Below are 12,941 nucleotides of genomic sequence, written 5' to 3' on the forward strand. Positions count from 1 at the left end.
AGTTTGTGGGCAGTGGGGTGGTGGAAGAAGCAATTACAGACCACAAATCTGAAAAGTTGGTTGGCTTACTGAAATTATAATGAGCTATTTGAAAAATTTCAGCAACAGTAATTGCTCTTTCCACAAAAATGAACATTTTTAACCTTCCTATTTACCAGACAACCACAATGAATAATTTTTCAAAATGTTCTGGGGAAACAAATATTTAAAATAATTATCCTCACAGTTGGTATTATTTCTGTGAACATAATAGATTTGCTTTATTTTATTACATGCAAATTTTCTATTAAACAACTTTCTCTGGACCTATAACTTGAAAGGCATATAGAACAGGCAAATGGGCATGCATGTAAAGGAGAAATGATGGGTTATAATCTACTTGAACTCTCAAAAAACTTTTGAAAGGGTCCCATGCCAAAGACCATTTTTAAAAATTGAGTCATATGAAAAGAGCCCAGAAACAAAGCCAGAAATAAATGAGTCCAATTCTAAATGTTTCTAAGGAGAAAATAATATGACTGGTCTTATTTAACATCTGTATAAATGAAATGACGGTCAATATGCTCAGGGAAACTTCTAAATTTCTGGATGATAATAAGCCCTTGTGGGTAGTGAGGGGCTAAGCTGAGGGGGTAAAACAACAGGTAGATTTGGCTAATCGGTACCTGGGCAGAAATGGGGCAAATAAGTTAAGAGTGAAGGCCATAGAATAAACAGAAATCTATACATCTAAACCATATAGCCAGGTCTTCATTAGTGCAAGTAACAAATCCCCTGAAGTGGTTGCATTATTTAAATTCATACTGCATATTTCTATTGGGTTGGAACAATTTTCTATTTTTTTTTTACAAAATTATAACTTTGAATAGTGCACATTTGACTACATGTGACCACTTCAGGGGATTCTTTACTTGCATTAATCAGGACCTAGCTTATATACAAAATGAATGATAAGAAAATTGGCTGCTATTTTTAGAGTGGTTGAGGGATCGTGAAGTGTTTTCTTTATATTATTGTATTTGGGCCAGCAATAGATACTACAGGTATTATTATCTCAACCTTACAGATTGGCTAACAGGCCTACAAGATGGATTTGAATCACTGATGCCCATCATCATAAGTCGCTAGTAAGTACCAGAGGCAGTAGTTTGATTCTAGGCCCCCTTGAATCCTGGTCGAGCATTCCAGTAACTGTCTAGATGCTGCCTTAGATAAAATGCCTCTGAAACTCTTAGGCACAAAATAATAGTAACTACATATTGTTTGCTGAGTAATTGTTTCAATGTGTGGTAAAAAAAAGTCAAAATATTTATTATTAAAGACAAAATAGAAAATATCATTATACTCTCATTAAAAAGTCTGTATTAGGGGCAGCTAGGTGGCGCAGAGGATAGAGCACCTGGCCTGGATTCAGGAGGAACTGAGTTCAAATCTGGCCTCAGACAGTTGACACTTACTAGCTTTGTGACCCTGGGCAAGTGACTTAACCCCAATTGCCTCACTTAAAAAAAAAGTCTGTATTTATGAATATCCCTCTCCTTACCTGGAAAATGATTAAGGCTTACAGTGTATTCTTTTAAAAAATCTTTTTAATTATGTTTATTAATTTTTAACATTCTTTTTAAAATTTTGAGTTCCAAATTCTCTCCCTCCCCATAGCTCTGCTCTCACTTATTGAGAAGGCAAGCAACATAATACATGTGAAATCATGTTAAACATATTAGCCATATTTAAAAATAAAAGCAAGAAAAATAAAGTGAAAAAATACTTTCATCTGCATTTAGAGTTCAGTAGTTATCTCTCTGCAGGTGGATAGTATTTTTCATCTTAAATCCTTTGGAACTGTTATGGAATACTGCATTAACTGGAAAAGCTAAGTCTTTCATAGTCTATTATTGTTAAACTATTGCTGTTATTGTGTATAATGTTCTCCTGGTTCTACTCACTTCATTTTACATCAGTTCATATAAGTCTAAGCAGGTTTTTCTGAAACCATCCATCTCATCATTTCTTATAACAATAGTACTTTATCACAATCATATATCACAACTTATTCAGCCATTCTCCAACTGATGAGCAACACTTCAATTTCCAATTTTTTGCTATGACAAAAAGAGCTGCTATAAATATTTTTGTACATACAGGTCTTTTTCCTTTTTCTTTTATCTCTTTGGGATACAGAACTAGTAGTGGTATTTCTATGTCAAAGAGTATACAGAATTTGATAGCCCTTTGGCAAAGTTCCAAATGCTCCATGCATTCTTTGGCTTGTGGTATATGACTGTGATGGAATACTACTGTGCTATAAGAAATTATGAGCTTGATGATCTTAGAAAAACATGGAAAGACTTGCATGAAACAATGAAAAGCAAAATGAGCAGAACAAAAAGAACATTATATATAGTAACAGCAATATTGTTTTAAGAACAACTATGAGCAAATAAGTCATCTTACCTATTATAAATACCCAAATTAATGACAAAATGACATAGGAAGGAAGACCCTGTCTACATCCAGAGAAAGAATTGATAAACAGAATTATTTATAGAAAGATTTTACATATATATATATAAACATATATATGTTTTACACATATATGTATGTGTGTATAGATATATGTACCCATACACACACATATTTGTGTCTAATGGTAGCCTAGGTTGTCTAGGACAAAGAGGGGGAGCGAAGAAAAAAAGGAAAAAAAAGTTATATAATAATATATATATTTAAAAGGAATAGCAAGTTGTACATAACAGATTTGCCATTTCATGTGCAATCATTTTTTTCTGTTCTGTTATGGAAATGCTTATTTTATTTCCTAGGTTCAGAATAAAATATATTTTTTAAAAGGTATGATTTAACTGTGAAAGACAGTACAGCACAATGGATAGAGATTAGTTGTTTCCCAACTTCTCTTAGTAACTATTTAGCACTCTGTCACTTAAGCATTTGTTCAAACTCATAGGATTCCATTACCAATTCTTGCCTACATTACTTAGGGTAATGAGAACCATGAGAGTAAGAAAAACCTGGGTTCAAATTCTACCTCTGACACAGATTGGCAGTGTGACCTTGGGCAAGTTGCTTGACCCTATGGTGTCCCAGGTCATTCTCTATGTCTATAAATTCTGGACCAGATGCTGATCTGTATCTTTGGGAAGTTTCTACCATGGGAATTCCTCACAATTAAGAAATCATGTGACTAACCTCCAATTAAAAAAAAATAAAGTCCACAAAAGAATACTTAGAACAGATGGGGGTCTACTGTATGAGGGCAGGCCAAAAAGAGTAGGGTCTTCAATATGGAAAAGCAAAAACTAAGAGAAGAGATATGGTAGAAATCCATAAAACATGAGTAGAAAGACCAGAGATTTGATCACCAAATCACAAAATACTAGGCTGAAACTTGAGTGTGGTAAATTTAGGACAAATAAAATAAATTCTACTTCACAAAGAAAGTAATGGACTTATGATGCTCATTACCCTAAGTGGTGGTAGAGAGAAGAATTACACATGGATTCCAATTAGGTTTTAACTAAACAACCACTAAAAGAAGTTGGGAAACAACTAACTTTTCAAGTCAACCAGGCCTCCCAAGCCTCTGTTGGCAATAGAATTCTGGCTTAATGAAGCATAGGTCAGATCCAAAGTGGCAAATCCTGTATTCCTACAATTCCTCTTTAAGCATTTTTCTTCTAATGTGAGATCATGCAATGTCCAAAATGACCACAAATTAGTGGATTTTTTTTTTGATTGAAAAAAACCAAAACCATTGATGCTGTCTTCTTTCCTTTTGGCAGCTGCATTTTATAGATGCTTTTTGCATGCTGGTTTTTATAATCACATTTGCCATGGCAATACTTTTGCAGTACTCTTCCCATGATCTCTCCAGAGGCCTTAACCATGTTCATGACTTCAACTATCACTTCTATAGGCATGGCACTGGGATCAAAGCAATTTTGAGTTCCACACTTCCAGCTGCCTACAGGACAGCTCTTTTGGATCATCCTACCATCATCTTAAACTCCGAAGAGTACAAAGCTAGAGCTGGAAGGCAACTCAGAAGCTAAATAGTCCTACCTCTTTATCTTACAAATAAGGAAAATGAGTTCCAAACAGGTCGCTCATCATAAAAATGGGGAAAACACTTTTTTCCCAAGGTAGTATCTTATTCCATGGAGCTGAAACCAAGCACAGCACCATATACAGACTGGAGTGAGCCAAAAAGTCCAGTTTCTTCCCTCTGTAAAGGAAGCCATTGGGAGGCATTCGGTACTTCACCCTCCTGCCCTCCAATCAGTGGGGAGAGGAGGTGAGGGAGATAGTGTCAATCAAGTCTTGAGTTAGCAATTGGGAGGGGCATCTTGTTCCCTGTAGTTGAAACCAGTCAGGGCAACAGAAACAGGGTGTACAAAGATATATGTCCACAATGTCATGGACTTCACATTTTTTCTCAATATCTATGTGCATCAGGTAAAAGGATAGATGGTTATTTATCAAGCTCTGATGCTCAGAAATGGTATCAAGATCACATCTGCTACTCGAAGCAGTATGACAGTGGGCACTGAACTAGGGTTAGAATACTTGGGTCCTAATCTCGTTTCTGCTCTGACTTTGAAAATGTCATTTCATTTCTTTGGTCATCTATAAAATAAAAGGGTCAGACGAGAACCTCAAGGTCCCTTCCAGGTCTAATGTTCTCTGATATTTTATGAATGTTTTGAAATAATTCCTCTTAGGTGAAGACTAGGAGTTCACTTCAAATCTGATACAGGTAAATGTGAGCTGTAACTCTTAAGGCACGAATGTCAGTTTAGCTTTTTAAAGCCTTTCATAATCTGATTCCTTCCTACCTTCTTATATATTACTCCTCTCCACATATAATTTTAATCCATTAACACTATCCTCCTTACTTTCCCTGGAATAGTATTTAATTTCCTGATTCTGTGTATTTTCACTGACTGGCCCTTATGCCTGGAATTCTCTGCCTCTTCCTTTCCACCTCCTAGCTTGCCTACCTTCCTTAAAATCCCAGTTAAAGTCCATCCCAATCTCTCTTTTTAAAAGTATTTTATTTTCCCTCCAAATTACATGTAAAAACATCTTTAAAATTTAAAAAAAAAAATTTGAGTTCCAAATTCTCTCTCTCCCTTTCCCCTCCCCACTTTTGGAGAAGGCAAGCAATTTTGTATAGGTTTTACATGTGCAGTCATACAAAATATATCTCCAAATTAGTCGTGTTATGAAAGAAAACATAGACACCCTCAAAAAAATACCAATCCTTTTTTTTAGTATATCTCATTTTCACAGTTGTTTGCAGGTTGTCTATCTCATTAGATTGTGAGCTCCTTAAAAGCAAGGGCTGTTTTTTGCCTTTGTATTCCCAGTGCCTAGTGTAGTGCCTAGCACAGAGCAGGACCTTAAGAAATGCTTACTGGTCTGATCTGATTTAAGAAAGCCAGGGCAGAAGGATTCTTCACATGGAGTTCATGACCTTGTTCATGAGTGTGTATTTATGTTTTGATAACTGTATTTCCACACAATTCATTTTCTTTGCAATCCTCTGTTTTGTTTTGTGTATTTATAAACATTTTCCTAGGATGGGGTTCCAAGGCTTCACCAAACTGCCAAAAGGCTCCAGGACACAAAAATGCTAAAGAACCTTTGTCATAGTGTCTGGTAAAACTGGCCTCTAAAAATATAAAAAGGAACATTCTGGGTGTTGGAGGGAATGTGGGAAAACTGGGATGCTAATCCACTGTTGATGGAGTTGTGAACAGATCCAACAATTCTGAGGAGCAATTTGGAATTATGCCCAAAGGCTATAAACTTTGCATACTCTCTGATCCAGCAATACTGCTGCTATGTTTATATCCCATAAAACTTTGCATACTCTCTGATCCAGCAATACTGCTGCTATGTTTATATCCCAAAGATATCCCCAAAAAGAGAAAAAGACCTATTTGTACAAAAATATTTATAGTAGCTCTTTTTGTGGTGGCTAAGAATTGGAAATCAAAGGAATGCCCATCCATTGGAAAATGACTAAACAAGCTGTGTTATATGATGGTGATGGAATATTATTGTGCTATAAGAAATGATAAGCAGGATGATTTCAGAAAGGCCTGGAAAGACTTGTATGAAATGATATATAGTGAAGTGAGCAGAACCAGGAGAAGCCAGTGACAGGAATATTTGATGAAGAACTGTGAATGACAACTATTCTCAACAATACAATGATCCAAGACAATTCCAAAGAATTACTAATGAAGCATACTATCCACCTCCAAAGAAAGAACTGATATTGATGAAAAACAGACTGAAGCATGCTATTTTTCACTTTCTTTCATTTTTTCTTTTATTCAAGTTTTCTTATACAAAATGACTAATATGGTAATGTTTTACATATGTACACATACATAATCTATAATCTGATTACTTCCTGCCCGAGGAAGGGGGCAGGGGAGGGAGGGAAAGAGGGCTAGATTTTAGAACTCAAAACTTTAAATAAAAATGTTTATTATTAATTTTTAAAAACTGACCTCTAAAAAGACCAGAATCACTACCATACAAGAGGCTTACAATGACTTCTTTATTTTCCTTTATTTTCTTTTTTTGAGGCAATTGGGATTAATTGATTTGTCCAAGGTCACACAGCTAAGAAATGTCTGAGGCCAGATTTGAACTCAGGTCCTCCTGACTCCAGGGCTGCTGCTCTATCCACTGTACCACCTAGCTAGCTGCCCCTGCTTATATGGGCTTTTAAGGGTTGAGTACTATTTACCAAAATCCTAAAGCCTACTGACAGTTTCAAATTCTCTGTTCTATAAGAAGCAGAACTGACTCTTGTGCCCTAGTTAAGTCCTAGAGAGGTTATTCTCCTGATGATCTTCTGGTATTTGGTCTCTTGGCACTCATTTTGGGAGGCCATGTAGTACTTCTAGTGAAAAGATCACTTCACCAAATTTCAAATTTATTAGATTAATGGACTTCTCACCATGGGCCTATGCGTGATGAATTAGCTTTCAGGAGGGAAAGCTAACTAGCTCTTAATTAAACTCTGAGCTTTCTGACTAAAAGGAACTCATCCCAAGGACTAAAGGTTGAATAAAAGAAACTATCCAGGAAACTATCCAGAAGACTGCCCTAATCCCTAAGCGTTTTACACTACCCACCAAAACCCACAAAGCCTTTAGACAGTTTGGACTATTTCTACTATCAATGGTTCTTTAACCTTATTAGCCAAGTGGTTCTCAAATTTTTCTTAGGTCTCCTATTCACTCTAGAGCCCCAGTTAAGACCCAATAGTCCTTCTCATTGTCTAGTGGCCTTTTTGCACTGAGGCTCTGTTCAGGATAGGCCTTTGCCCCATCCCATAGTCTGTCTACACTCATGATCTTGGCTTTCCTCAGGGTGTCCTATTCCACTGTCTCTGTGATTTTTTTCTTTGTTTTGGCGGGGCAATGAGGGTTAAGTGACTTGCTCAGGGTCACACAGCTAATAAGTGTCAAGTGTCTGAGGCTAGATTTGAACTCAGGTCCTTCTGAATCCAGGGCTGGTGCTTTAGACAGTGCGCCAACCTAGCTGCCCTGAGATGAGTGATTTTCAACTTTTTCAAGAAGGAAGGCTTTGAAAAATATTGCAGTGTACTGTCAGGCACAATTGTTATATTACTTGTTTTTGCTGAACTTTTTTTTTTTTTTACTATTTCTTATTTAATTTGTTATAAGGGTTGAAAAGGAAGAGACAGGAATATATTTAGAAATAAAAATGATATAAAAACAAAAGTTATCAATAAACTGAATTTTTTTAATTGGCCAATCTTTACACGATTGAAGCTGTCGTCATATTGTTGGAGTTAAATAAAGATTGAAATGATAATATTTGGTGGGCACATGGATCTGAGTGTTCCTTTCAACAACTCCTCCCCTCATCCCCTAAAAGACTGGGACACCCAGTCTGAAAACCACAGCTCTGAACAACTCTTTCCTCAAAGCTGCCTAGTGTCCTTATTCTAAAAGAAAAGGAAAACATTTCTCTATAGAGAGTCACATAAAGAAAATAACCTGATGGTTGACTGCAATGTACCCATCCACCTTAACCCTCCATTAAAAAAAAAATGTACAGCTTGAAACATTTTGTCAAGTCTTATGTTGGTTTTTTGTTTGTTTGCTTTGTTTGTAGTCTCTTTCATTAAAATGTTTCTCAATCAAATGCTTAGCAACTGGAAAATACCTCACCTCTTTCTGTATCGACTGAGGAGACAGCCTGAATTAAAAGGGGTGCATTTGACTCGGTATACTCCACAAACACCAGCAGTAACTTCAGGGCGGTCTTCACCACTAGGCGGAACTGGAAAGAGAAATTAAATTCATTATCCACAAAGGACAGCTTCCTTCTTGTCTGAGATGGGAGCTTTGCCTCTCAGACATGGTCAACTGAAGGACAACGAAGCTTCATTCATGGCATTTCAATGAGTAGATGTTTGAACAAACATGTACATACATATACATGTATGTATGTATACACACACAAACATTAGGGCATATCCAATTTACAATGCTCTCTTTTTTCCTTAAGGAGTCCATTTTTCCATGTGTTGGGGTGGGGGGGTCCCTGAACACATCCCCTGCCCTCTTACGTGGTTTTGCCGGAAGTAGGCTCCCTAACCAGATGTTAAAGCTGGTTAGACCCTTCCTTGCAGGTGATCTAGGTGACTGAGCTGAATCTCATTAGCAGCCCAGATCCCTGCATGGAAGATGTCATATCTCCCTGAAGGTGATTTGAATTATTTCAGCTTAGTCTGACAGCTAGAATTAAGGTCCTACTCACTTCCTGCTTTAAAATCTTTTCTTCATTTTGAATCACCTCTTTCCTTCCCCCAGGATACTTTTGGTTCTCAGTTTATTTGCAAAGCAGAGATAATTGACATACCCTGAACCCAAGGACACCTTTCTGGGTTGTGGTTATAAGGTCTGACTGCTTCGCTGGGTTTTCTGCATCACCCCTCCACACCCATATCCTCATTCTATGGTTCATTTTTCCAGGGAGCTCCCAACCTGCTATTTTTCAACACTTCTCCATGATCCATGATTTAAATGGAACAAACCCACTTTACTGACTCAAAATTTCTCCTTCACATTTGCTACCAAATAGAAATTCATGTAAATTAACAGTTACCTGTTAATCTTAAGAGTGTTAATAGAAAGGAGACTGTTGGTCATTGACACTTTAGTGAAAATTAGTCAGCTTTCTTTACATCTACTTGAGGTATGAGGAAACTTACTGAGGGAATAATTTTGAAAAGTGGAAGGGGGAATGGAGAAGATCTAAAGAAAATTTTGGGGGTACCTGATGTAGGCCAAAGGTTGTTAAATTGGTATCTGTGAAATTGATTTTTTAAAGTATTTTTATTTACATTTCAGTACAACTGGTTTCCTATGTATTCCTGAGTATTTTATCTTATGAATGAAAAAGAAGGTCCACAGGGATCACTAGGCTGCCAAAAGGAGCCATAGCACAAAAAAAAAAAAAGGTTAAAACCCCCTGGCATAGGTAGAGGTCAGGATTTGGGCACTAAGTGCTTGAAAGACGAAGGAGTCAATAGGATGAAGGAAAGGAATGAATACTTTACTCTGAAACTCCTGGAGGACAGGGTTATTGTTGCTATTTCTTTGTATTTTCTATTTTGTCATAAGTACTTAATAAATTCCTATGGGTCAACTGATTTCATCAGTTTGGATTCTATTTCCTCCAATGTAGAAGGTAGCAAGAGAGCCTAACAAAAGGGATAGGAGGGGCAAAACTGAAAGGAAGATGGGAAGGGCATCTGAACCAATATTTTCTTCCTAAGAATATTTACATTATTTTCCACAGTATTGGCTTCTTGAAAGAGCCATATAGAAAAAACCTACCTCTAGTCAACCCCACTTAGGTATAGATAAATAGGAAAGGAAGAGTGTTCTTTTGCTTTTTTCTCTCAGAAAACTTAATTAGCTTACTTTTATACTTCCACTGATCTGTGATCTCATCGATGTGAGTGCTCTCTTCAACACTGTGTGCCTTCCCAACCAGAAGGCAATGTGGTTTAGCAGCAAGAAGTTGGAATCATGGGACTTGAGTTCAAATCTTGACTCTCTTACTTACTACCTATGGGATTTGGGACAAGCCACTTAAACACTCTGATCATTAGTTTTTTTCATCAGTAAAATGAATGAGTTGGACTGGATGTTCTCTTCAAGTTCTAGATCTATGATCTTGTGAATCTAATTAATATCAGTTCATTAAACTGAGAAAGCAAAGAAGGGAATAGCAAAGAGATACCAATGTGTAGTTTGAGAAATTGGTGATTCTGCATAATAATTATGCCCTATATTACAGCTGAAGATATTTTATGGGTAGGAAAATAATGTGTCTGTAATAGGAAACCCCTAACTTATTCTTTCAAAACTGGCTGAGAACAGAGTAAAATTCTAGAGCTTGTTACCAACAATTAAAAGGTTGAGAGGATTAGGAACATGTAGAGGAATGAGAGTTGAAAATTTTTAAAAAATTTTTTGCTTCAGGGAATTAGTTTCAGGTAAATTGGGGAAAATAAAAGTAGCAAGCCCAGACCTGGATTCCATCCTTTTTCTCTAGAGGGTGTACTATTATTATGAACTTTAAGCCTTTAAATACTTTAATGGGAAATAACCTGGCTGCTTCCCAGATCTTCACTGCTGGTCTTGTCCTGACAGGCACCTACATTATGCTAATGTAGTAAAAGTTTCTTTCATAGCCCCTCTACTCTGAGGTAAAAACACATTTGCTCCAAAGGTCAGCAGCACTTCCTATCTCTAGGACATCCCGTCTAGAAATGTTCTCCAGTTACAGGGGCATTTACTTTTCAATTGTTCCAGGTATGTCATTTCATGTTCTCCCTTTGCTAAGAATGCATTTCATTTGCCTAAACATACTGTCCTCTCTTTTCAGCCATATCCATTTCATGTTCGAGCTCTGCAAGAGTGGAAGCACTAGGCTGTCCAGTAGGTATAGTTCCTAGATTTCTGGGAGGTGTCAAGCAAACAAAATCCCAGAAGTTAATCCAGGCTTTTCATGTTACAAGGTGCCTCTGATGCAAAGGTTACCTACCACAATATACGAAAACAACCACTTTCAAACTACAGTTTTCATCACCACTGACAGCTGTGGAAATGTACCTTAAGTGTTTGCTGAACTCACCAGAGGCTATAATCTAAGTTGGGATCATATATTTGTCCATTTCCTTAATTTTATAGATGAGGAAACTGAGGTGGATACTCAAGGTCACACAGGTAGTAAAAGGGAGAGCTGGAATTTGCACTCAGCTCCCATGACCCCAAGGTTAGCACTCTCTTCACTATACCACAGCCTCATTTACTAATACAGTTCTTAGGGGTGGAACTGGGGGGAAAAGAACAAAAATACAACCATCTATCTATCTGCCTATGCCTATCTGCACATCTATCTATCATCTAAAATGAGTGAACATTGCCAAATTTATTATTTAAACAAGTATTTTAATTTCTCCCCAAAATTTTCAAGCATAGATATATATATGAAATCCTTCCTTTTCCTCATTTTCTTTTTTTCTTTTTTAAAATGAATTCATGGGGCAGCTAGGTGGCACAGTGGATACAGCACCCACCCTGGAGTCAGGAGGACCTGAGTTCAAACCCGGCCTCAAATGCTTAACACTTACTAGCTATGTGACCTTGGGCAAGTCACTTAACCCCAATTGCCTCACCCCCACAAAAAAGGAATTCATCATTATATAACTTTAGTGATTCACTGACAAAAAATAGTTATGGTAGGGATAATGCAGGGATCAAAGAATCATGGAATCTCAAAGTTTGAAGGAACCTCAGAGAGCATCCAGTTGAACCTGTATTCATAGAGTATTACATCTGCAACAACCCCAAGAGTAGACAACCAATTATCTTTCAAGGATTTTAACCATGAATAAAAATAACACTTTTAATATCATTTTACATTTATCTCTATTGAAGTGTGTGTTATTAGAGTTGCCCTTTCAAGATCTTTTTCAGATCCGATGCCAGTATACAACATATTAATTATTATTTTAAACTGTGTAATGTTCTGATTTGATACACATACCATCCATGCCTTTAAATTAAAACTCCACAGAACTGTTAAACACACACACACACACACACACACACACACACTCACAGAGCTGGAGATAGATTACTCAGGAACTCTATAAGAAACTTTTGTCCTAGTTGATTGACATTGACTTATTTTTTTTTCCAGCACAATGAGGGTTAAGTGACTTGCCCAGGGTCACTCAGTTAGTAAGTGTCAAGTGTCTGAGGCTGGATTTGAACTCAGGTCCTCCTGAATCCAGGGCTGGTGCTTTATCCATTGCACCACCTACCTGCCCTGACATTGACTTTTTGATGACTACTCCATGCATTTAGTCATTTAACTGATTCCAAATCCATCTAGGTATTTAGCCCACATCTTTCCCTTTTTGTCAACAAGAGTAGCAAGATATTTGTTCAAAGGTTCTAGTGTACTCTTTTTTTAAAAGTGAGGCAAATGGGGTTAAGTGACTTGCCCAGGGTCACACAGCTAGTAAGTGTTAAGTGTCTGAGGCTGGATTTGAACTCAGGTCCTCCTGACTCCAGGGCCGGTGCTCTATCCACTGCACCACCTAGCTGCCCCTCTAGTGTACTCTTAATAAACTAAATAGCTTTCTCCTCATCTACTAATTTTCCTCATTTTCTTTTTTGTTTTGTTTTGGTTTTTTTGGTGGGGCAATGAAGGTTAAGTGACTTGCCCAGGGTCACACAGCTAGTAAGTGTCAAGTGTCTGAGGCCAGATTTGAACTCAGGTACTCCTGAATCCAGGGCTATTGCTTTGTCTACTCCACCACTTAGCTGCCCCAATTTTCTCATTTT

The 12,941-nt window shown here is 37.2% G+C and overlaps 1 protein-coding gene across 5 annotated transcripts in view; it reads right to left on the reverse strand.

Annotated features, from left to right (window-relative positions):
• The window catches only part of FHOD3 (formin homology 2 domain containing 3), a 712,282-nt gene that overhangs the window by 237,447 nt on the left and 461,894 nt on the right, over positions 1 to 12,941 (reverse strand). For all 5 annotated transcript variants that reach the window (XM_043977896.1, XM_043977898.1, XM_043977897.1 and 2 more), the window contains exon 7: positions 8,241 to 8,352. In XM_043977896.1, the coding sequence (XP_043833831.1) occupies positions 8,241 to 8,352 (112 nt within the window). The remainder of the gene's footprint in view (positions 1 to 8,240; positions 8,353 to 12,941) is intronic.

Source organism: Dromiciops gliroides, chromosome 1 (assembly GCF_019393635.1).
Source record: "Dromiciops gliroides isolate mDroGli1 chromosome 1, mDroGli1.pri, whole genome shotgun sequence".
NCBI lineage: Eukaryota > Metazoa > Chordata > Mammalia > Microbiotheria > Microbiotheriidae > Dromiciops > Dromiciops gliroides.